The sequence below is a fragment of the Patagioenas fasciata genome, chromosome 4 (genome assembly GCF_037038585.1).
Source record: "Patagioenas fasciata isolate bPatFas1 chromosome 4, bPatFas1.hap1, whole genome shotgun sequence".
NCBI classification, from domain to species: domain Eukaryota; kingdom Metazoa; phylum Chordata; class Aves; order Columbiformes; family Columbidae; genus Patagioenas; species Patagioenas fasciata.
This window is the reverse complement of record NC_092523.1, coordinates 27,772,731-27,795,851: the sequence shown is the minus strand read 5'-3', so window position 1 is coordinate 27,795,851 and position 23,121 is coordinate 27,772,731. Positions and strand designations below refer to the sequence as shown.

Sequence of the window (23,121 nt, the reverse complement as noted above, 5' to 3'; positions counted from 1 at the left end):
TAGATCCAATAACCTCACTTAGAAATATTTTCAATGTTCTGCAAGAAGGGATTACTTTTTCTTGCAAGGGATAGAAAAACTAGAGACTCTCTTTACTGTAGGCTAATTCTAAGTATTCCCTTGGCATAGTCCATGCTGTAGCAGACGGCTGGTCAGAAACACAAATTACATCACTTCATAGAAGATCAAAAGTGTTTGATTAACCTAGGTAAATTTATCTGATGTGGTGAAATTAGTCTCCTGAAGAGCTGCTGATCCATCCTTCTGTCATTCGTGATCAGACTGTTAATGGAGCCAGGGCAGTGGACTCTTGCTGGCATGCTGGTTTTCACCTGTGCATAGAGTTAAACAGGCTGCTCCCAGAGCTTCATCACAGGAGCTGAAGTGACCTTGGTGTGGCATCCTACCATCTGCACTGTCCAGGCTTGTAAATACTGCGCGGAGCACACATGCTATCTGTAGCCAGGCTGCCCGGTCTGTGAGCTTTCAGCAGAGCATTCATCATTCCAGTAAGGCAGTCAGATCATGATCCTGTAAGGCAGTCAGAAGATGAGGATCCTGTCAAAAGCTCAAGAAGCAGACTAGTAATCTGCAGAGGCCTAAACAGGGCTTTTAAAATTGGAAGCAAAACTGACTGCCTAGACAGAGTTTTTTGAAAGATGAACAGCATCAGCAAGCTAAATGGATTTCAAGCACAGCTTTAATTGTTTTTCGAAGGAATCAGCAAAGGGCACCCTAGCTGGAATAAGCTCTGAAGTACAATCAGGAAGATTTCAAGTGTACAGTTGAAGATAATCAGGCATTTCAGTGCTTGGAGATACTGTAGCAAGTAATGAATAAAGCCTTTCTATGTCAGCATTGACAGTACTGTGGTCTTGTAGTCAATTACAATACCTGCTCTATGTGCTCCTGCAGATGAACTCCTCATTAAAATTGACATGCACGCTGATTTCCAAACCTAAACTATTGTCCCTGCAGCACACTTGATCAAAAGAACAAGTTGTTTATTGTCAATACTTATTGTGTGGAGGACACTCCACCATGCGTCTCCTCTTTTCCCCCTCTCTTCCCCTCTCTGCCCAACCATCCCAACAGCCCATGATAGGCTAGCAACACTGAGTGGATTTTACTGTAATTCTTGCAGAATCCCTTGGACCTTGCATAATGGAAATTATTTGGGTCAGCAAATCTTGTTTCCTAATTATAGGAATGAAAAGAAAGAAAGATATAATGTGAAACCATTCCCTTATTTTGGGAGTTTTGTTTTTAGAAACCCAGGGCCACCCACTTGCTCCCATCCGTTTTTGGTGCACTGTGTTTTAACCTTGAAGTCCGAGCTCTCTTTTCCTCTCTCCCCAGCTTATTTTACAGTGGAGCGGAGGCACCCTCTTGCTCCCATACCTTCCTCCCTGGGGAATTAATCGCTTCCCCTCCCCGGCCCTTGGTTCGACTGGGACGAACGAACACTTCGCTGCCGCGGTCATCAGCACAACCTCCCCAGCCGCCCTTCCCACATCTCGCCGCACCCCCGGGCAGGCACCGGGCGGGCGGGTTTCACGCTCCGGCGGCCGCCCGGAGGAAGGTGCGGTGGCGGCCGCTCTCTGCCCCGGGGCAGCCGGGAGGGGAGAGCGGGGCGGAGCGCGGGGCCGCGGGCGGGGCGGGGCGGAGGAGGGAGTGGGGGAGCGGCGGGGACCGGCGCCTGTTGCCCCGAGAGAGTTAACGGTGCGGGGAAACTCGCCTCTCCTGCGCCCATGCCGGGCGCCTGGCAACCGGCGCGTCCGCGCATGTAGGGCCGCCGGGGGCTGCCGCCGCCGTCGCCCCCCCCGCCCCGCGCCAGGCCCCGCGTCCCCTTCCCCGCCCCGGACAAGGCGTTTAGCGTGCCCAGGCGTGAAGTATGGCATGCAAAGATGGTTTCTGCCAAGGAGCCAGCCATCGCCATGTCCTCGGGTCTTTCCATCGCCCTCCTGCACTGCCTGTGCCTGGCGACGTGGTGAGTACCCCCGGAGACGGCGGGGGCGCCGGGGCGGCCGGTCCTAGGCTCCCGGGGGCTCTGCTCACCCGCTCCCTCTTTGCCTCGTAGTCTCACCGGGCCGCCAGGGCAGAGCAAAAAAGAGGAGAAATTGTGGCCGGAGAATTTCACCAGCATCCTGAACAGCCTCCTGGATGGCTATGACAACCGCCTGCGACCGGGATTCGGGGGTACGGTGGCGGTGCGGTGCCGGTGTTAGGGGGGAAACGGGGCAGGGGCGCGGGGCGCAGCGCTCGCCGTTAGCGACCGAAAACGTGTGTGTGACCTTCCCCCTCCCCATCCCGGGGTCCGAGCCCTCCGGGGCGGGAAGGGCTGGCAGCGAGGCAGCGCCTGGCCCCGAAAGCTCTGGGGGGGGTTGAGGGTCCCCGACCATGGGGACTCTGCTGGCACGGCCCCGGGCTCAGCCCCCGCTTGCTGCTCTGCCCACACTCTGGGCTCGGGCTGCTGCTGTTGCGCTGGAGGAAAAAAGAAAAAGCCTTGAAGCCGGTGTGCGTTGGCTTGATGAGCATGGAGAGACCTGTCTAACATCCAGATTCTTCTGGTTCTTGGCAGTTTTTGGCCCCTAAATGCCACGGGTCGGGTCCTAATAGAAAGAAGTGTATTTTCACCAGCCTAAGAGGTCAGATGTGTAATGGGTGCTTTTCCACTAGTTAGGGAAAAGCAGAGCTCAGGTGCCTGAGCACACCAGTTCTTTACCACAGTTGCTTGAATTCCAGCTTTGCTTTAGAAGTAGTAGACTTAATTGCTGTATAGGAATTAGAAGTGGAGGAGTCTCGGATTTGCGTTCACTTGTGCTTTGCCTGTGGGAGTTTTGTACCCCCTTTTGTGCCCCAGACTGCTAAGATGCAGTTTTGTGCTGGTGAAGAAGCAGCCAGACTTGATGTTCTTTGTTGGTTTTGATGTTACTGTGTAGGAACTTGGAACCAAAAAACGTTAGGATCCAGCTGAAATAAAAGTTTATTTTGTAATCTAGAATGCAGATATTAAAAACATAGATTTGCAAGTTAAATAGAAAGACTTAAAAAGAAATCCTACAGCTCTTCTTATGATGCACAAAGCTATAATGAGCATTTTATAGACTGCTTCCTATATAGGATTGAATGAGATCCCTGTGTAGGTTTATATTGCAAAATACTTTCTTCCTCCTCTGAAAGTACCTTCTTCGTACAGGTGCTCCATCTGCACCAACACGTATGCCAACACGTTCCCCATATGTCATATACAGTGCTCACACGCATGATCGTGATTGTTAAAGGACAACACCTGACATCGTTGATCACTCCTTTATTATTTTGAGTGTATGGAATAAATGAGGCCTTCTGTAAGTTAGCTTACACATTAAGTGAGAAGGAAGCTAAATATATTAGCACCCAGAGGAATCATTGGGAACTGGTAGCCTTTTGCAATTTAGTCTCTGCAGAGAGGTTACAGGCACTTCTGCACGTGTGCAAGAGATGTACTATGTTTGGCATCGTTTTAGGTGGAATGCCAACTAATCAGTCATCTAACAAAGGTGCTTTATGAGTGTTATCAGATTTCCAAAATTAGACAACTACTAAATATGAAATATGACATACAGTTATGTTGATTTTTATTTTAATAAAACTGTCCTCTGTAGGGTATTTTGCAAAAGTAGATCTTTTTCCCCCACTAAGTGTTACAGGCTTTCAGCAAAATGCTGTCAAGGAGAAAAAGTTCATTGTATCTCCTTGAACTTTCATAACAGCAATATTGAAGTAAATGATAGAGGGAGGAAAATGCTATCAGATTTCAGCCTGGGGAAAACACTTCTGGGTGAATATTTCACAAAATGGATATTATATTGCTCCTCGCTTCTTCCTTCTAACATCTAAACCACTCATCTTTGCGTTTTTAACTTCTAAGTAAAACATAGGGAAAAATGCTTTATTTTTGAAAATGATGCCTGCCTCCCTAGCTCTTGCAGCAAAAGTTATCTTCATCTGATTTGACAAGAACAGTTTAAAAAACAAAACAAAACAAAAACCCCAAACAAAAATGCCCACAAAAAATCAAAACAAACAAATAATTTTCTGTGATTGGTCATATTTGGCTTTTTGTTATAACCCAGAGTAATAACTGTGAATTAGTTATTAAAATATAAACTATCCAAATAAAACTTTCTTTTTTTTTTGATCATAAATCTTTATGACAAATGGGACTTCCATCTTAAAAGTGGGTCATTCACTAGTTTATAGCATAGAAAACAAAGTCAGAGGGGATGGGAATATTTAGAAATAGAAAGTATAGTGTGTTTTGGTAATGTAAAAACTACGTCACTTTCTGATGAACAGCAGAATATTTATTTTTGCTTTATTCTTGAAGCTGATTCACCATCTAATTTTCACGTGACTCAAATTGAAGGTTTTATTTTAAGAACAAAAGACCTCATAGAGGTCTGACTGCTGATTTTAAACTTAAATTAATGAAAACATTTCTAATTTTGGTGCAAATTATGTTTAAAATCAGACTTGGGGAGATAGCCAAATTCTGAATGTTGCTGGCATCTTCCAGAGTTGCCACAAATAATGATCCATGAAGATTTTTTTGCATGCAGAGCGAAGTAAAAAATGGTACATTTTGGAGATTTCCTAAAACTGGATCCAAGTTCTCCCCACTGTCACTAATTAGCCAAATTTTTGCTAGTTATGAACGAGAAGTTAAATCGCTTGAGCATGCTTACAGTCTGGAAATGGTCTCTCAGGAGGGTTTTGAACCTCAGTGGAGTATATGGAAGCTTGTCTTGGTACTTATGCAGGAGCGTGGCATATATTGAGGATTAACAGAAGAATGAAGTTGCCCATGTCGCTGGATTGACATCTTGCGTTACAAACTCTCACTTTATTAAATAGATTAAAAAAAAACGAAAATGTTGCTGTCATTTACTAGGCACTGTGAGTTTTGGTAGTGTGATAAATAGTATAATAAACCAAACCAGAAGGGTTTATGAAAAAGGTTATTAAAGACCATTTAAGTGAAAGTTCCTATTAACTTTGAGGGAGGAGGGAATCTAAAGAAGCGGGAGGAAAGCAAAGACATTTCACCTAGAAATTTAATGAAACAAAGCAGAATGGGCAGTTCTGCATAGAAAAGAAAAAACCTCTAGGTGCTGTCAGGAAGACTTTAAATGCGTAAGAGTTCTGAATTCAGTAGAGGGAAGATATTAGGGACTAATGAATAGGGCAATGCTGTATGATGTTTGAAAAGAGTGTGGTAGAAATGAAGGCAATTCCCTTTTCTACACTCTGTGCTCCATTATATCATTATCCTCAGAATGCAATTTGTAATGCATGTGAGTTTCCTGGTCAAAACCACTCCATAAGAACATGGTGTTTACAGAAGCCACTTAGAGTGTGATTAATTAAAAGCCTTATCTGCTGGAAAACTTCAAGAGCGCTACCACAGTGCTATTTTGATTCAGCTGTAAAACTTCGAAGCAAAAGCATTTCTAGTTATGCCCTGACTCCAGTTTTCATTTGCTTTTAAAAATTTTGTGTATGACACAAAGCAAAACTATAGAAAGTTGCAAAAGCTGGATTTTTTTTCTGAAGATTTCCTTGTTACCTTTCTCCTGGTGATTAGTTTCAAAGTGACACTAGAAGTCCAGATACTTTTTTAAAGGTGTATTATTGACTTGAAGTAAAAGGCTTGGGTCTGATTTGCCATTTTAAACACTTGCATGGTTTCAGACTACACTTGAGCAACTCTTGACATAAACAAGAGCCTGTGAGATTCAGTTTAAACATGTATTGGATTGTAACTTTAAAAAATGTAATGGTGTCTTTGAAACTTTCGTGGTACACTGACTTACCACACTTTAGCCTGCACTTGGGGAAGTAGGAAGAAATGGAGGGACTGAAGCTGGTAAAGGCAACATCATTGTGCGCTGCCATCTATCTGCTAATTTTAATGAATTGTGCCTTTTAGAGTACATCTTATCTCTACCGTCTTGCTCTTGATAGCCAATTGTATGGCCAGACCGAAGAAAAAAGGTGGTATATGGCTTGCCTCCTGCCCAAGGCTGTGAGTCTGATGGCAAAACCTGCTGTTGTTAGCTCTAAACAAGCTGACAGTATCATCCATGGTGTGTTAGAGTTGGTGAAAGCTGGAGCTCTCTGTCCTCATGGGTTCTGTTTACTTGTGTGAGGTAGAGTCTGGCATGAGCTGAAAGTCTCACCATCAGCCAGCGAAATGGTGATAGCTCTGTGCCTTTCTGTTTGGAAGGTGCCATGTACAGTGGCTCGTGAGTAGAAGGAACAGGGCTGTGTTCATGCATTTTCCTTTTTCTTCCTCTTTTCATATTCTTTCTTGTGATCTTGTACCTGTGAAAGTGCAGCTGAGTACTTGGTGGAATTAAATAGGCTGTCTGTCTACCCTCAGAAGGGTAGGAGAGGGCTTCTCTGCCCCTTGTAGGCTATATGATACTCAGCTGATGAGCAGGATTTCTGGAGAGTTTCATTTCCTCTCAATGCAGGATGACTTTAGTCAGGATGACTTTAGTCAGAAAATAAACCCAGAATAAATTTGAAGAGCAAAGACCATTTTCTGTTTTTAGAGAAAAGAAAAATATCTACATGATTATCTGCTCTTAATACGAACTCATGTATCTTCAAGGTTCCATTGCTCAGCATAATAGATATTGTAATTTATTTTTATATTTTAGATTGCAAATGGACTTGAAGTGAGCATTATGAAGTGAAGCTGATCTTTTTTTTCCAGGCAATTGTCCATTCTTCCTCAGCTGGTGAGAGTAGATGACTCAAAGGCTTAACAGGATATGGTGTTAGATACCTGTAGTTGACTGATTTGAATTTGGCCCAGGTTAGTAATGCTTGAAGTCATTACCATCTGTCTGTTGTTCAGTGACCTGTATAAAATTAGCTGATATTCTTAGTCCAGTCCTTAGCAGACAGGTGTCCACATCATGAAAACTGGCACCAGTACCAAGCTTGTTGGCTGTCTCAGCAGAGACTATCTGCTATGAACAGGCAAAGAAACAGTAATCTCCTCATTTCTGGAGGTATGTTTTTCTCTTTTCAGGGTTCAGACATGGATGGATGGATGAATGTATGTAGAGACAAAGGTTATTGTGTGCTGCTGTGTTTGTTGTATTTGTCTTTCGGTGGAGAACGTAGCCCACATGTTTGAATTCCACATCAATTTTTAAAAAATACCCTACCTAGTTGTTTCCTAACAGAAATCTGAAGTGTAGCAGGTGTCCTCAGCTGTTCTTCCTGATAAAATGAAACAAGAAAATGTGCTTCATATGATGGCTTTTTTTTCGTCACTTAACAGATATCAACCCTATTCAGGCAGCAAGAATTTTGAAAAAGAAAGCACCAAATCTTTCACATGTAGTTACTAAAAGAAAAAAATCTGTATCTACTTTTTTTTTTTTTTTTTTTAAGGAATTGATGTAATATAATTTCATGAAGTTCCTGGGACTGATCTCATAATAACAGCAATAACTGCACTTAAATTATAATTTACACACTGAAACCTTTGTACAGACTTGTTTGCTAATGTTCCCGATTGGTTGCATGACTCTTGATGGCAAAATTTGCAACATACAGAAAGCCTGTGCAGGATTTGACTGTTTACATACAGTGGAGATCTCTGCAGTGACAGTTGCCTATGGAGACGTGAGGATAATGGAGCCCAAAGTCTTTCACTGGGAGCTGTGCTGCAGTTCAGCCCATATGTTGGCATAAAACACATGGGAGAGCTATCTTATGTTCCTCTTCACAGGGTTAGGGCCTGACATCGCTTCTTCAGCCCACATGTAACATCTTTATCTAACACTGAACTATTCTGGCTTTTTTGCAGGGGTTGCTTTTAATCCTGCCTGAGCTTTAAAGTATATTATCTTGCAAGCAGTGATTCAGACTTAACTGTTCCCACTGCAGTGTGTAGGATTCTCCTCCTATTTCATTGACATAAAAATACACACCAGTGTGTTATAAATAGTTCTTCAGCATTTCTAAAGATTTATGGTGGATATATGCTTTCTGAACATCCATTGAAGGATAAGACCAAATGGTCATATTTAAAGTTAATTGGCCTTCTTAGAACTCCCTGCATTTTATTGCCAGTAATAGTGTGTTAAAGATTCTAATAGGATCTTCTGCTTGCAGAGCCTGATTTGATTAATTGGTGCAACACATTCATTTTGGAGGGCTGCTTAAATCACCAGTAAAAGTAGGTTAGGTGACTACAGATCACCTCCTTGTTGACAGGAATTCCCATGATTAATAATAGTTGATTTTTTTTTTTTTTTTTTTGAAGAAGCATGACTCACTATTTGTACCCCAGCTATTGTTAGCAACTGGAGTTACGTTTTCTTCTAGAATGAGAAGAATAAGGGATAGGTTTTGGTGTCGCCATAGATACTCCTTGGTTGGCATTCAGTACTGGGATGTGTTAGAAAATCCAAGATTTTGCCTTAACAATTGTGAACTGACAATGTAGGTGGAAGATGTGGAGCACAACAGGGCTGCGACTGGAGAAAAAGCATTAGGGAGATAATCACCTTCACTGTCCCTTGCTGCTGTCTTCACTTCTGCCAGGCGTTTTCCTGTTTGACCAAGGTTTTGGATGCAAAGCGAGGATTTGCATGTCAATACTAGCTGGATAACTGTTATGATGCCTAAAATATTTCTAGATCCTCATTCACCTGCCATCTTATCATGGCCTTTTAACATTTGTTTTGTCACTGCGCTGCCATCATGTGAGGCAAGCAACTGAAAGTAAACTTTAATTTCAACCTTATTTTGTGGCTTTGTTCTTGTCTGTGAGTTCCTCATTCCTACCTACTAATAAATAAAGGTTTGAGAGCAGAATAGCAGTTATTAAAGCATAGTTTTAGTCCTGTGTTGCTGCTGTAGGATTTCTAAGAGCATTAAGTCGTAGGCTTGCTGATTTGGAGATTAGCTTCTTGGTCTTAGCTCTCCCCTTCTTTCTGAGAAACTCCAAAAAATAAATATGCAAGAAGCCTTTCAGCACTTATTGTCCCTGAAGCCATAATCATTTAATAAAACAAAAGAAATCAATGCCAGAGAAGCATCATCTCATGCCTGTGGAAAAAAAAAAATCTGTCCCTTTGCTTAGTTCGATATGATTATAAAATTATGGTGTTCTGTGAGCTAAAGAAAAGAAGATATCACCAAAAGAAAAGAGTTAAAGATTTAGGTTTTTTTTTTTTTGTGTGTGTGTGTGGTGTTTGTTTGTTGTTTGTTTTTTGTTTTGTTTTGTTTTAGGAATATTCCTATTTAGTTTCTTAGAACTAACAAATAAAGCAGTTCCTGAAAGAGATTCAGGAACTGAGTGCAGTATTCAGTATTCTTTTATTATTGAGCCTAATTCCTGCGTTTTCCTCTTAGAGCTACATGGGAAAATGACTCTTTTTTTTTTGTAGAACTTTGAATTTAGCAACATATAAAGTTCAGGTGAGATATATATTTATATATTTAAACCAACTGTAGATAATTATTGTCTTGTGATTATGGGATGTCAGATATAATTGGATCTCTTCTATTTCTGGGTACAAATATGATTGGGCTTTTCTTCGCTGTGTCTAATACTTAAGATGAATATCCTCACTTCCAGTATCTTGACAGCTCTAATGGGAGTTTTTCCAATCTTTTGGAGCTCTCCTGCTCTGCAGAAATATTTATATTCACGAAATCTTATTGGACTATGTTGTCAGCAAAATAAGTGTTTTAATCACTCGTGGATTTCCCTGACCTGATGAACACTTCGTTATTTGTAGAAAGGGGATCAGCTTCCATTTGACACATTTAGAGAGCAACCCATTGCAAAACATGAACAGCATAATAAGGAAGTGTGTTATCTGGAACTAGAGAGTTTCTGCTTAAAGCCTATTCAAAACAAACATGCCAAACTATCCAACTTTCCAGAGACCGTTGAGCTATCAAACATTCTAGGGTGAATTTTCTTTAGATTTTATCTCAAATAAAAGTCCTTCCGTGAAACTGTTAACTTCCGGCGAAGTTGTGTTTTTGACATTTAGCTGAAAAATTCTTAGCTGTTCTTTATATAACTTGTGAACTTTTAGTGAAAACATTTTACATCACTTTATTTTACATTTTGTTCACAGTTTGACACTCGTTCTAGGTGCAAAAAGTATAGGTTCCCTATTTTCTAGTTTCTTATTTCTTTTTCTCCTTTTAACATTTCATTCAAAGTGACATCTGTGAAGTGATTTTCTTTTTTTGTTGTTTTCTTTCCAAGAGGGACATATTCTTCTGCTGCTATTATTCTTAAGTCTTTCCTTCTTTAGTTTTTAGATTACAAATGCTATGATGAAGCCTGTATTAACAGACTCGAGCCACTTGTTCTCTTCAGAAATTTGAGTTGTAGGGGGTTAGAAACTGTGGTTGTGAATTTGTAGATCATACTTTTTTTTTTTTCAAATAGATACTGTTTGGTAAGATCATCAGTAGTTTTGGTTTTTGTGTTTTGTTTTGTTTTTTAATTTGTGATGTGAGTTAATTACCTGAATTAAACCATTAGCTAATGCTTTGATCACAGAATCATCATAATAACTGGTAATGATTAGTAGCTTTCTGGCTTTTTAAATTGGGAACAGACCAAAATCCCAGTGAAATTAGTTAGTACATGTCTTCTTTGGTTTAAGGGGAACTACAGAGTGTACTGTAGTGTGAAAGCCCATCTGAAATTTCAGGGTGTTTTGTCCTGTAATAAAGAAATGACATGTTAAAATGAAGCTGCTTCCCCCGAGGGCTGCTGTGCAGTACCCAGCTGTGAGAGTGCAAGACCTCTGCTCAGGGCACTGGTCATAACCATGTCCTAAGTATTGCTGGTTCTTTCAGGGTGGGCTTTCTATAATAGTAGCATGTGGATCTTGGTTCAGACCTTCAAAAATGCTTAGATATCCAACTTGTCTTTTGACAGTTAGTATTAAAGCACTTAAGTATACCTAAGGATGTGGATGCAGTTCTTGATCCTGCAGTACTAATTGCCCAGTGCATGGCATGCTCATATCTGTAGTCCAGTTATTACTAGTAGGACAGAATGTTAGTAATAAATGCCTTGGGGAATGTGAATTTCCTGAATTCAGTGCTTGTTGTTAATTAGTGTGGTGTTTTCAGTGAGCCTTTTAATTTTTTGGCATCTGTTTTCCTATCCGTTGAGTCAACATTGGTTTTCTGAATGGGGATTTACGTGGAAATGCTGCTTTTGATTTACGTATTTGGTAAAGGTAATGGAGCAGTGCTTGTTATTAGAGACTTATCTGAAATGACCTGTGTTTGCATTGTGCTCTTGCTCATCCACAGAACCCTCAAAGTGATAACCTCACACGCCAGGATCATTTGTGGGAATTGTTGACCTGCAAAATTGATATTTTCTTGCTCATTTCCTTTTCATACATTAGGTCCTGTTACTGAAGTGAAAACGGATATATATGTCACCAGTTTTGGACCTGTTTCTGATGTAGAAATGGTATGTATCTTTGGGATTAAAATGCCATTTCCTGGTTCTGAGAAACCATTAACTGCAGTAGGGAGTGGATGCTTCATCTGTACTATCCTGTCAATCACACAAAGTAGGCAAGATTAGTAACAGCTTAATTTACAGGTTATAATTAGATATATCAGGCCTGATTCTGCTCACCCTTTCACTGGTTTTTGGCTGGCTTAAGAAATTCAAGTCATAGGATTTAAAACACACTTCCATGGGGTAGAGGCAGAATCAAGCCTTGTGGGGAGTGACTAAGTCAGTCTGCTGTGGGGAAAATCTGTAATATCTTTGAAATTGCCTTCCCTTCCTGAAACTTGTGTTATTCTCAGGTGAATAATGATTACATAATTTCACAAATACTTGTCAATGTTTTCATTTCAGATGAATGCTTTTTGCTGATATTTGTGCCCCTTTTAGCATCACTCTCAGCAAATGTTTACCTGATAGAGTTTTCATAGGTGTCTCCAGAAAGTGAATGTCAAAGTGATGTGCATGAAGTAGTTACAGAAGAGAAACATTATATTTGTATGTACTGTTATTTGTGCCTGAGTGGCATCTGCATTCATTTGTGGTCAAATCCAGCATAACTCTCATCACTTTCTATAATCTAGTGGTACACCTTTAAGTTACACAATTGTTTCTCTTTTTGTAAAATATCCAAGAAGTCACATGGATGTAACACACCTGTATGTGCTAAACTGAACTTCTTTAAGGGAAAGGCCATTTCAGAAGAGTGACTTTCTTCCCATACAGTGCTGTCGTGCCCTTTGTAGTGCACCTGATATGGTTCTATCATGTGGAAAAGAATGTGATAGGAAGATATTTTTTCAAGGGCTAGATTTGTGACAGTAGTCTCATACTGAAATGCATCTTACCCCTTCAAGTGATTCCCATGTGCCGTACAATGCTGTTCTGTGTGACAAGAGGTACAAGAATCTGGTCCCAAGGAAATCTAGTAATATGTGCCTCAAATCTGAAATGAGGGCTGCGTGGCACCTCTCAGGTTTTACTGAAGCATTTGACATGCTGCCACATAGAAGTTATTAGTTATATTGGAGAAGGCCGGAGTGAGAACGTGCACTCAAGGTAGGTAAAAAACTGGCAAAAGGAGAGTTTACAGGAAATGTTTACCCTTTCATCATTACGGATTAGTTAGAAGGCTATTCAGGGATCCAGGAATTGTTTTTTAATTAATTTTTAGTTGATGCATCCATTAGAGACCCGATGGAATCTGAATGTGGCTGCATTCATAAAACTGGCTGAAACACCAAAGTGTGATATAGCCTTAGTACAGGGGATGATCAGAATGTCTTTTTAGAGTGCGGTTACTTTGGTACCCGGTGTAATGAAAAGAGTTGAAATCTGATGTTGCAAAATCTGTCACGTAGAAGCTAATAACAGAAACTGCTACTTATGAGCTATGACGTCACCAGCAAGAAATTACGCTAGAAAGGAGACTCTTCACAGATGACCTATAAACCACAGTGGAGGATGCAGCCATGGAAAAGAAGACAGATATAGTTCTACATTACATTACAGTAGTAGACATGCCTCCTTGCCCACGCAAATAGGTATCACCATACAAGTAGTTTCAATGGTAACATTATGCAGGAAGTTTGAAATAAAGTCAGAAAACATTGTATGGCTTAAAAAAAATCACAACTGTAAGTTGTAAAGGACTTAAAGCTTTCTGTGTTACCTTTTTAAATGCTACATGATGCTTTTTTGTGAAATACTTTAGCTTCTCAAGATGAGAAATGCATTCCTTTGTTCTTTCATTCACATATGGTTTCTCATGATGTGCCTGTGTCTGCAGTTCTGCACTTGTTTTCTTTGGGGCACCTGTATGGATTTTCTGAGAAAGTTAATGGGATAGTTAAAACCAAATGTGTGTATATGCACATTTATCCATGCTTTCTGGGCGTGGCAAATGAAATACTTAGCTTTCTTCATTTAAAAGCTTGCTGTACATCAGTTGAACTTAATTTTTCTTTCCTGACTTTAAAGTGGAAGTAATTTTTTGTCCTGGTATTTTTAATTTAGCCTGGAGCAGAAAATCCATGGATTTATTTTCTTTAAAACTCTGTTGACACTTATTGTTGGAGATAATTTGTTTCCTTTTATATGCTTGACTACAAACTCAATTGCCTGCTTCCTGCAACCTAATTAGATTAATTATTCCTTAATGATTAAATATGTGTAGCAATTTATTGATATGACTAATGTGGGAAATTAAGCTATTAAGAACTACACAACACACTTTAATTGGTGGAAATACAGTTGTGTAGTGGACTTAGCATTTTCTTTACTATTGACTTCTTTGCTCCTGAGGGATTTTTTGTTTTCTACAGGCAACACACATGCAAATGTGATCTTTGTTTTTCTGCAATTCAATACAGGAGTATACAATGGATGTCTTCTTCCGTCAGACATGGGTAGACAAAAGATTAAAATATGATGGCCCTATTGAAATTTTAAGACTTAACAACTTGATGGTTTCGAAGGTGTGGACTCCTGACACTTTCTTCAGGAATGGGAAAAAGTCTGTCGCACATAATATGACAGCCCCAAATAAACTCTTCAGAATAATGAGGAATGGCACTATCCTGTACACAATGAGGTATCTAACTTGTTTGTTCAGCTTCTTACAATTACTGTATGCAAAAAGTTATAATGCCTAGACAAAATGGCAACCAGAGACTATTTAATTTGTTCCATTATAGGCTTACAATAAGTGCAGAGTGTCCCATGAGATTAGTGGACTTTCCCATGGATGGTCATGCTTGTCCTCTCAAATTTGGGAGTTGTAAGTTGCAATTATGAAATTTCTTGTAACTACAGAATTTGAATAGTAGAAGTAGATTTTGAACAATTACTGAACTTTCTGAATATTAGTCTTGATACACAATCCTTGTGCAGCCAAACTCCTGTTAAGTTCCTTGGAAATTTTAATTAGGGCTTAAAAACTTAAAACTAGGCAGAGAATTGAAAAGCAGGCAGTGATTCAACTGTTATGTTAAACCCCACTATTCTGGCTATACAGTTGTGTGAAATATGTAGTTTTTCTTGGTTCTTAGGAAGGAATTGGATACTCAGTAAAGTGAGAGATTCTCTGGAGAAGACACAAGAGGGTGGGATCTGTCTTGCCTTCCAACAACCAGGTAAAAGGCACCTAGGAAAACAGGCTGGCTTTCTTTATAGTTAGTGGAGGCAGGTTGATGTCCTAAGTTAGATGTCTAGGTTACAAGTACAGATTTGATCTTTAGTTGTATTTGTCTTGGCCTATAATGGGATTCTGCGTGACAAGTTTAGTCTAGATAAATAATTTTAGACCAGAGCGAGGAATCTTAGCGCAGGTGACTTTCCTTTTCTGCTTTGAAATCAGATGTAGATTTTTAGATAATCTGCAAATTTTGGCTAGCAGAAACATTTTGGGACATACTACATAACAACCAAGGGAGGCACTTATACTTCCCTGGTTTGAATCTGCAGCAGAGACCACTGAGACCACGTGGAAATGATTGGTACACGCCATTATCTATCTTGTCACTTTTCTAAGCCTCCTCAGTTGCTGACTTCTCTGCTTTATGCTCAGTTGTAGTCTGTGGCTGGACATTAATCTGTTTTCCTTGACTCCATAGCCCTGACATTACTTGTAGTCTTTCCTTCGCATAAATTCAGCTTATATGGCTAGGCAGTAAACCAAAAGGGCATATTAAAGACACTGCTGTGATAAAGCTTTTCATCCCTGTTTTGGTGAGGCTGGAGACCAGGTGCTGCTAGAATTGGTTTTGGTGTCAGCTGTATGATAGGGGAACCTCAATAGTGGGAGCTTCTCTACAGGCATATTTCTTTAGACAGAATCACCAGCCAGCAGAAAGTACGCTTGACACTAATCTGATATCTTCCTCAGTGAAACTTGAAATAAGATGTATCGATTTCAAATGCAAGACTGATTTAATTTAATTTTAACAGGAGTTTGGGCTGTGTAAGGATTGAATGCTAGCCCTAAGTTGTATCTTTTGTATTAAATGTAAACTGTTTCTTTGGGTGTGCTTATTTTTGGGCTATTGTGATTTTTTTGCTGACCTCTGGGTTCTGGCAAATATTTTAAACACAAGTTTAAAATATAGCTTTTAGTATAATATAGCTTTTTGTATACTCACTCTTTTCTGTAAAGAAATGTGCACTTGGTCTCCAAAATAAATCCTTCTTATACATGCCTTTTTTCATATAGTAGTACATTTTAATGATACAATTTTAGATAGAAATTTCTAAACTAATTTAAAGATAAATTTTACGTGTCCAATAAGGGCTCATGCAGAAAGAACTTGAGTTTAGACATCACATTCAAATGTGAAGTGAATTTCTATGTGCCACTTGATGTATGACCTTAGCTCCTATTTATTCTTCTCTGAGGGTGACTTTTGGGGGTAACTTAGCATGAAGAGTGTCTTCTAAAATTGTCAGTGTGAGTCTTGCTGTTTGATTTCAGTAGGTTTGAATTGGGTTCTTAGTAAGGTGTGAGAAGTTTTTTCCTATTTATGCAAACTAATGCTGTGTTGTAGATGCCTATCCAAAGAGTGAAATGATTTATACCTGGACAAAAGGACCTGAGAAGTCAGTGGAAGTTCCTGAGGAGTCTTCCAGTTTAGTTCAGTATGACCTGCTAGGACATACAGTATCCACTGAAACCATTAAATCTATTACAGGTAGGAATCTAATCAGTAAAAACCAACTTGAGGTAAAACTAACCCTGTAACATCCCCTGAGGCTTTTTTCTTTCCTTCCTGTATTCTACTGAATGTCATAGGGTATATATTAAGGGCTGAGAGAATAAATCTGAATTAGATTTCTGTCCTTCAGATTTACATTTGCAGATTCATTACCGTAGATTGCGACAGTTTCAGAAAGCTAGAATGAGATCATTACTCCGAGGGACAAAATGAGCATTTAATCACTACTTAAAATGCAGTTTGAAGAGTCAAGAGGATGCCTGGGTGAGGAAGTAATTTCTCAGCACTGTATCCACATTATGTGCAAAAGACTTCCTTTGTTTGGTGGTGCAAACAGCTCGAGATAGAAGTGCAGCATACAGAATGGGTTATTAAAGCCATAAAAACCCTCTAGTCAGATAAGGATAGGCACAAATGCATTAGTCACAATAGATACTTCTGATGATTTGTGCTGTGAGAAAGAAGCAAATGGCAACTACAGGCATCCGAAATGAGTGAAGTATCACTGATGAGCAGTGTGGTGATAAACAAGCATAAAATATTTTTAAAATTTGGAATAATTTTCTAGGCATCAGCAAGTTTGTGTGTTGTGAGATGGTCAAAATGAAACAGATAAAGCAAATATATTTGTATTTCTCTACAGATGGTTTTGTCAAAGATAAAGCAGCATTTTTGCAATAGACGAGAAATTTATTTCTTACCATATTGGTTACTGTGAGTTAACAACAGAATTTCCTTACTGTCTCCACAATGCTCATTCTGTAGTGCTTTACTTAAACAGATTTTTTTTCAGTTTATGGTAAAACTGCAATTGCTTTGTTTAATATGAATGATATTTTAGGTAAACTTGTAGTATTTTTAATTCTTGTTAATGATTTTTGCATTTGTTTCATTGTCACGGTAGTGCTGATGTATAAACATAGTAGAAAGATGAGATGCCTCCATATAATTTAATGTGCATTATTGTTATTGTTGTTTTATTTGGCACGTAGATACCACAGTAGTCTAGATACTATGGTAAGTAGATAGCTTGTACCTTGGGACTCTTTTCTTCAGCAGGTGCCAAAAGAATTTTAAAAATCGTGCTTATACTGTAAAACATAATCCAGTATTAGCTGTACTTCTATAATATTTTTGATAGCAGCCTCAGAATGGCACTGTAAGGACCTACTACTTCCAGGATTTTTTGTTTAAAACTTTCATTCATTCTTGTCTCTAAGGAACGTATCCTTCTATGCACGTTAAGTGGTATGAATAGCATAATCTTAAACAATCTCAGTTATTTTGCAATACAAATTTTATGCACGATCAGAAAAAATATATATATATTTTTTTTTTTAGGTGAATATATTGTTATGACAGTTTACTTCCACCTCAGACGGAAAATGGGTTATTTTATGATTCAGACCTATATCCCATGCATTATGACCGTGATCCTTTCTCAAGTTTCATTTTGGATAAATAAGGAATCTGTGCCAGCTAGAACTGTGTTTGGTAATTATTTATTTTATTTCTTGTACTTTCTCTTTTAATGACTTTCACTAGAATTGGCCTTTCTAGTGCATTGGAGTGTACTGCTTCTGTACTAGCGCAGGAACAAGGGGATAATGTAAATTCAGAGGAATTTTTGCTATCAATGTATGAAGAATGTTGGTATGTGAATCCTTGGAATCTCAAAAGAAATTTGGAATATTTAACCAGAAGGGTGACACTGTTGCCTGTGATAAATGGGTGTACATCTCGGGATTCTGTCTGTTTGAGGAAGCAAAGTGGGAAGACCTAGCCCTGAGTAACAGAGTCATGTCCTTCATCTGCATCCACAGCAGTTTTATTCTCCAGTGGACAGTAGTGTAATTACTTGAACTTACACTTTCTAAAATACTTCACAACCAATTTTATTGGGATTTTGTGAGATATACAAATGTCTTCTTATGAGATATCTGTGTCATCAGTGGAAGGTTGTTATGAGTAAGGCTTAGATTCTGTTACTGTAATTTAATGTTTAGCGCTTTTCTTTCTGCCATCGTCATTATGAAAATTAATTCAAAAAGCAAAATTATTACAGGATATTGAAATTGCCCTCATCAAAATACAGGTTGAATGAGATGCTGCGGTGAACTCTGAAAATAAAACCCGAAAAAGCTTCTATGAAAGGGAAAGCATAAGAAATGAAATGGAAATATGATTCCTAACAAAGAAGTAGGATAAAAACATTTTTAAAAGCAGTCTTTATAGAGCAATATCTTGATTTTTATAATGTACTGTAGTCAAAAACAGGACTAATCAGGAAGAGAATATTCTGCAAAAAACCTTTCTATAGATAGATAGAGGATGGCAGGTCTGATAGGAATTAATGTTTCTGCGTGATGGCCCATTCAGACATGTAAGTGGAGTCAGAACACTGTTCCGTATCACAAATTAGACAAGGTTGATGATTAGTTATAGGAGAAACAACCTGTAAGCCTAATATGAACCCTAATGAGAAGCTCTCAACTCCAGCATTACATTAGGCAAACTGGTATATCACTTCACGTGCCTTTGCAGTGATGTTGAATAAGGGTACTTTTTTTGAAGGGAGTATTGCCATGAACTCAAAAGGTAGAATGTATATTTACAGACAAAACATGATAATTGAAAATGTACAAATTATAGAGCAATACATGTAATATGTGTCATTATACCCATATGTGAAACTAAAACCAAATAATAATAATGAAGTTTGGACATGCACTAAATTACATGTAAGTCTCTAATATGCCTTCGAAAGCAACTGGCTTAAAGTATGGCTAGAAGTATCTTTTTAATTTTCTGACAAATTCCGACAGGGACTCTGTTTTCTTAAAAGAAGATAGAAGTGTTGCAAGTGATAGGGATGAAGCCAGAATACGTACTATGGTACCGGGTTTCTAGAGGAACTGTCAGAAGAGGCTAACCAAAAAGTCTTTCCATTAGACACTGCATGATTAGGGAGAACTTGGCAAAGGTAACAGAGGAAGGATACACAAGGAACTAAGGTACATCAGGTTGTGATTTCCACAGTCAGAGCTTCAGACACCTGAATCTGGTGATTGTGGGACATTGGTGGTGTTAGAGGAAAGACAACCGTAATTTCAAAACAGTTTTTTTAACATTAATTTTTATATTAAAATACTCTTTATATATATTTTTATATGGTTACATGCATTTCTAATCAGAAGCATGTGAGTATTTTGCTCTGGATAATTATTATGCAAGTCATGTCTACATATAATTTTTTTTACCAGAACTTAATTCCCTACCCTGTAAATCCTTATGTCACGTGTCCAAGGCCAGTTGCAGTGGCAAGTGCAGGTCTCCCAGCAGAATGATTTAATAGAGGGAAATTTGATGAAGACTATGGCAGTGAACTATAATACTATCATGGCCTCTTCTGTCCTCCTTGTGTTTGGGGAATGGTTGATCATTCAAGTCACTTCACTCCAGTTTTACATCTGTTAAACAAATATCTTTAGAAAGGTAATTCAGACAAACTATTTACTTGAAGTGGACAAAGGCAGAATTGGGAAGGACAGGGATAAGCATGGGTGGTTCTTTTCCAGGAAAACAAACAAACAAACCCAAAAAAGCCCCAAAACCAACTTTCCTTTTTTTTTTTTTTTTTTCCTCAATATTAAACATTTTCAGTGGTGTGTTTTTCAACACCTTCCCACTGAAGGTTTTGTGGGGTTGCATCTGTGTTTTTATGCTGCTGAGTTTTTGCTGAGATATTCTTTGTGCTTTCATGAACTGGCTGTTATTCTCTTTTCTTTTTTCCTTCTTCAGTAGGAAGGACTGTTTTCATTGTATCCAGTTCTCTGTGTGACAGTGTCTAGGTGAAGCTTTTTTGTATCAGATTACCCAGATGGAATAGCACCAGTTAGGGAATAGAGGATGTAAGGGTCCTGCTGGAAAACATGCTCTTAATTATTTTGAATTCTTCTGCATATATTCATTTAATCTTGAATTAAAATGAGTACAGTGTTCTTTTCATAAGAGTAAAGACCTCTCCATATGTAGTCAGTCTTCCTTGAAGTTATTGTGGTAGGATTTATGCAAGGTTCACTGTATACTCTGTATTTTACATTTGTATGGTATGGGATATTTTGGATGAAAAAAGGGGGGAAAAAGACCCCATACCTTGGTTTTATACAGCACGTATTTGCATTTGAAGCATTACCGTGAAGTGGTCATATTTTGAGTTCAGTGTTCATGCTTATACACTTTAATTAAAAAGTTGTTCTTTCAGTAGATGAAACTCTAATTAAATTTCATCAGTTGACTGGTAGCAGAAGGGTCTAAAAAATAAGGTGATGGTTTCTTAATTAACAGAGTTGTTAACATAATATTCTAGTTTTCCTTAGCACTGAAATAATTTGCCATGACTTAACAGTACCTGGATCATGAGTAGGATCAGAGGAACAGACACAGACTAATAGGTGGTATTCGGAATCCATTACAGGAAAAATCATGTTTTTTCTGCAGTCTGAGGAGCCCTCCCCTATTTAACAACCAAACTTGTTTTCAAATGTTTAGAAAATAACTTGCTATGAGAAATTCTACAGAACTTGACATAAAAAAATATGGAATGAAGGTTTCCACATTTTCTTCATGTGAACTGTAGATAATATGCTGAAGTCATGGTTTTTCATATCTCCTTCAAAAACCTGTTTAGCTATTTTGTGTGCATAGCTACGCACAGATATACGATGGTTGCCATGACTTAAATCTAATGCACTATTCACAAGCAGCAGAGAAAGACTCCAAAGTGATTTCAAGTCTTTGTTTGAAGATGCTTATCTATTTTCACTTCGTTTTACTCAGATTCAACAGTGCTTTTTGCTTTATTTCTTTGAAGGAATAACGACAGTGTTGACAATGACGACACTGAGCATCAGTGCAAGACATTCACTACCAAAAGTATCCTATGCTACTGCCATGGACTGGTTCATAGCGGTCTGCTTCGCCTTTGTGTTCTCTGCTCTTATTGAGTTTGCTGCTGTCAACTATTTTACTAATATTCAAATGGAAAAAGCCAAAAGGAAGACGGTAAAATCCCTTCTTGAATTTCCAGTTGCTCCAGTACAAAGAGAAAGAAGTACAGAAGAGACACTCATGGTATGTTTTCAGCTTATACGAACATCTTCTCTCTTTTTGGTAGCCTCTAACTTCCTTGCAGCTTCCCTCTGAGCTAATGACGCAGTGTAAGTCAGCCTAGTGGAAGGCAGCTGCTACACTACATTCAATGATAAAAACCTATAAAACATGATTGAATTCTTTCTTGCATTATTGGGTTAACTCAGGGGAGAGGAGGAGGTTGTGTCCATCCGTACCTGGAGCCTCTTCTATATTTAGTTATGTTTTGGTGAGGGTTGGTTAGAATAGGTATCTTTAGGAATTTTTCCCTTTGCGTGTTGATTCTGATTGGACTGATTATACAGACAAAGATATTACAGATTATAAGGGCAACATGTTAACTCACGTCACTAATGTCTTTAATGAATTAAAATAAGCTAAAGTGTTGCAGTTGTATCTTGAAGCACTTCCCTAGGCATCACAGTTCTCCTTTCATTCCATGTATTGCCTATCTAGAGTTTTCTTTCTTAATCAGTTACAGTTTCAGGAATTCTTGAAGAATACTGGATGAAACCTTTGTGTTCACCACTGATTTCATTTTTATGTAGTTTGTGTATCTTTGCGCAGGAGCTCACCTCAACTCCTGAAAGGGTTTTGGGGCTCTGTTTCACAAAATGCTTTCCAGCTTTCGTAGTGCTTCAGGCGAATTGTGACTTGTGTGGTATCTTAGTGTGTGGACCAGTTAATAAAGGCTCGATCTCATTTCCACTTGAGCTCATGGGTGATTCTTCTGTCCTCCCTTTCCCATTCCCATATGCTTAATCTTTGTTGCATCACTCCTCCTATTTACGAGACACCTGGCTAACAAAGTCATGACAGCACTTGCACCGACCATGGAGCAGGCCAGTAATTCCCAACCATGGCTGACTTTTGGCAACAGCACTCAAGAAGTAAGATGCTGACAGCAGCGTTGTAATTTACTCTTCCTGTCAGGCTGACTTTGTAATTTCCTTTGTCTGACCCATGATTTAAGAACCGCTGTTTTAGACTAATTCTTGGTAATTTTGTCTTCTGTCTCTTTTCGCATCTCATTTGTCTTCTTCCCTATTCATCTCTCTTCTGCCTTTCCACCCCCTCCATTTGCTATCGCTGCTCAGCTGCTGTCCACCCACTTCCATTTTTCTTCCTCTTCTTTGCTCTCCTACCGTAAATTATTACTGTTTTCAATCTCCTGGCTGTGTTGTTCTGTTAGCTCCCATTTCTGCTTAAAAGGATAGATGTGCTCCTGAAGAGTTTGTTACTCGTCACTCTGCTGGCTGCTAGTAAGAGATGGGAACAAGAAAAAGTATTTTTATAGTAGTGTGTAGTTTGCAATGTCACTAGAGGTATTGGTGCCATTAGCTTATGCTAAGCTTGATTGTACAGCATGCAGTTTAGTATCTCGGGCACTCCTGAGTGGCGTTAATAAATATTACTTCTGGTGATAGCTTTTACTTGGGTGCATAGGAAAATAAATTACATGAGAACAGTTTCACCCTAGGTTTATTTATAAGAGTCGATTAAAACGAAAGGAAAAAATAGTAGTTTTTTTCAGGTAGCAATGATGGAGGCTTAACCAAACTGTTTTGATTCATGGTCAGAATTGCTGTAAATCAGTCTTGTGTCATGGCTTAGCCATTTGTACACATTTAGGAGAAACTTCTCTTTCTCTCTCTTTTTTAACAACAGCAACAACAGAACAGGCAC

At 38.9% G+C, this 23,121-nt stretch overlaps 1 protein-coding gene across 1 annotated transcript in view; it reads left to right on the top strand.

Moving 5' to 3' along the window:
• Positions 1 to 1,678: 1,678 nt before the first annotated feature.
• The window catches only part of GABRA4 (gamma-aminobutyric acid type A receptor subunit alpha4), a 44,991-nt gene continuing 23,548 nt past the window's right edge, over positions 1,679 to 23,121 (top strand). Inside the window, exons 1-8 of the mRNA XM_065837453.2 lie at positions 1,679 to 1,990; positions 2,081 to 2,199; positions 11,463 to 11,530; positions 13,948 to 14,168; positions 14,272 to 14,354; positions 16,117 to 16,260; positions 17,626 to 17,778; positions 21,158 to 21,417. Coding sequence (XP_065693525.1) covers positions 1,908 to 1,990; positions 2,081 to 2,199; positions 11,463 to 11,530; positions 13,948 to 14,168; positions 14,272 to 14,354; positions 16,117 to 16,260; positions 17,626 to 17,778; positions 21,158 to 21,417 — 1,131 coding nt within the window. The 5' untranslated portion in view covers positions 1,679 to 1,907. The remainder of the gene's footprint in view (positions 1,991 to 2,080; positions 2,200 to 11,462; positions 11,531 to 13,947; positions 14,169 to 14,271; positions 14,355 to 16,116; positions 16,261 to 17,625; positions 17,779 to 21,157; positions 21,418 to 23,121) is intronic.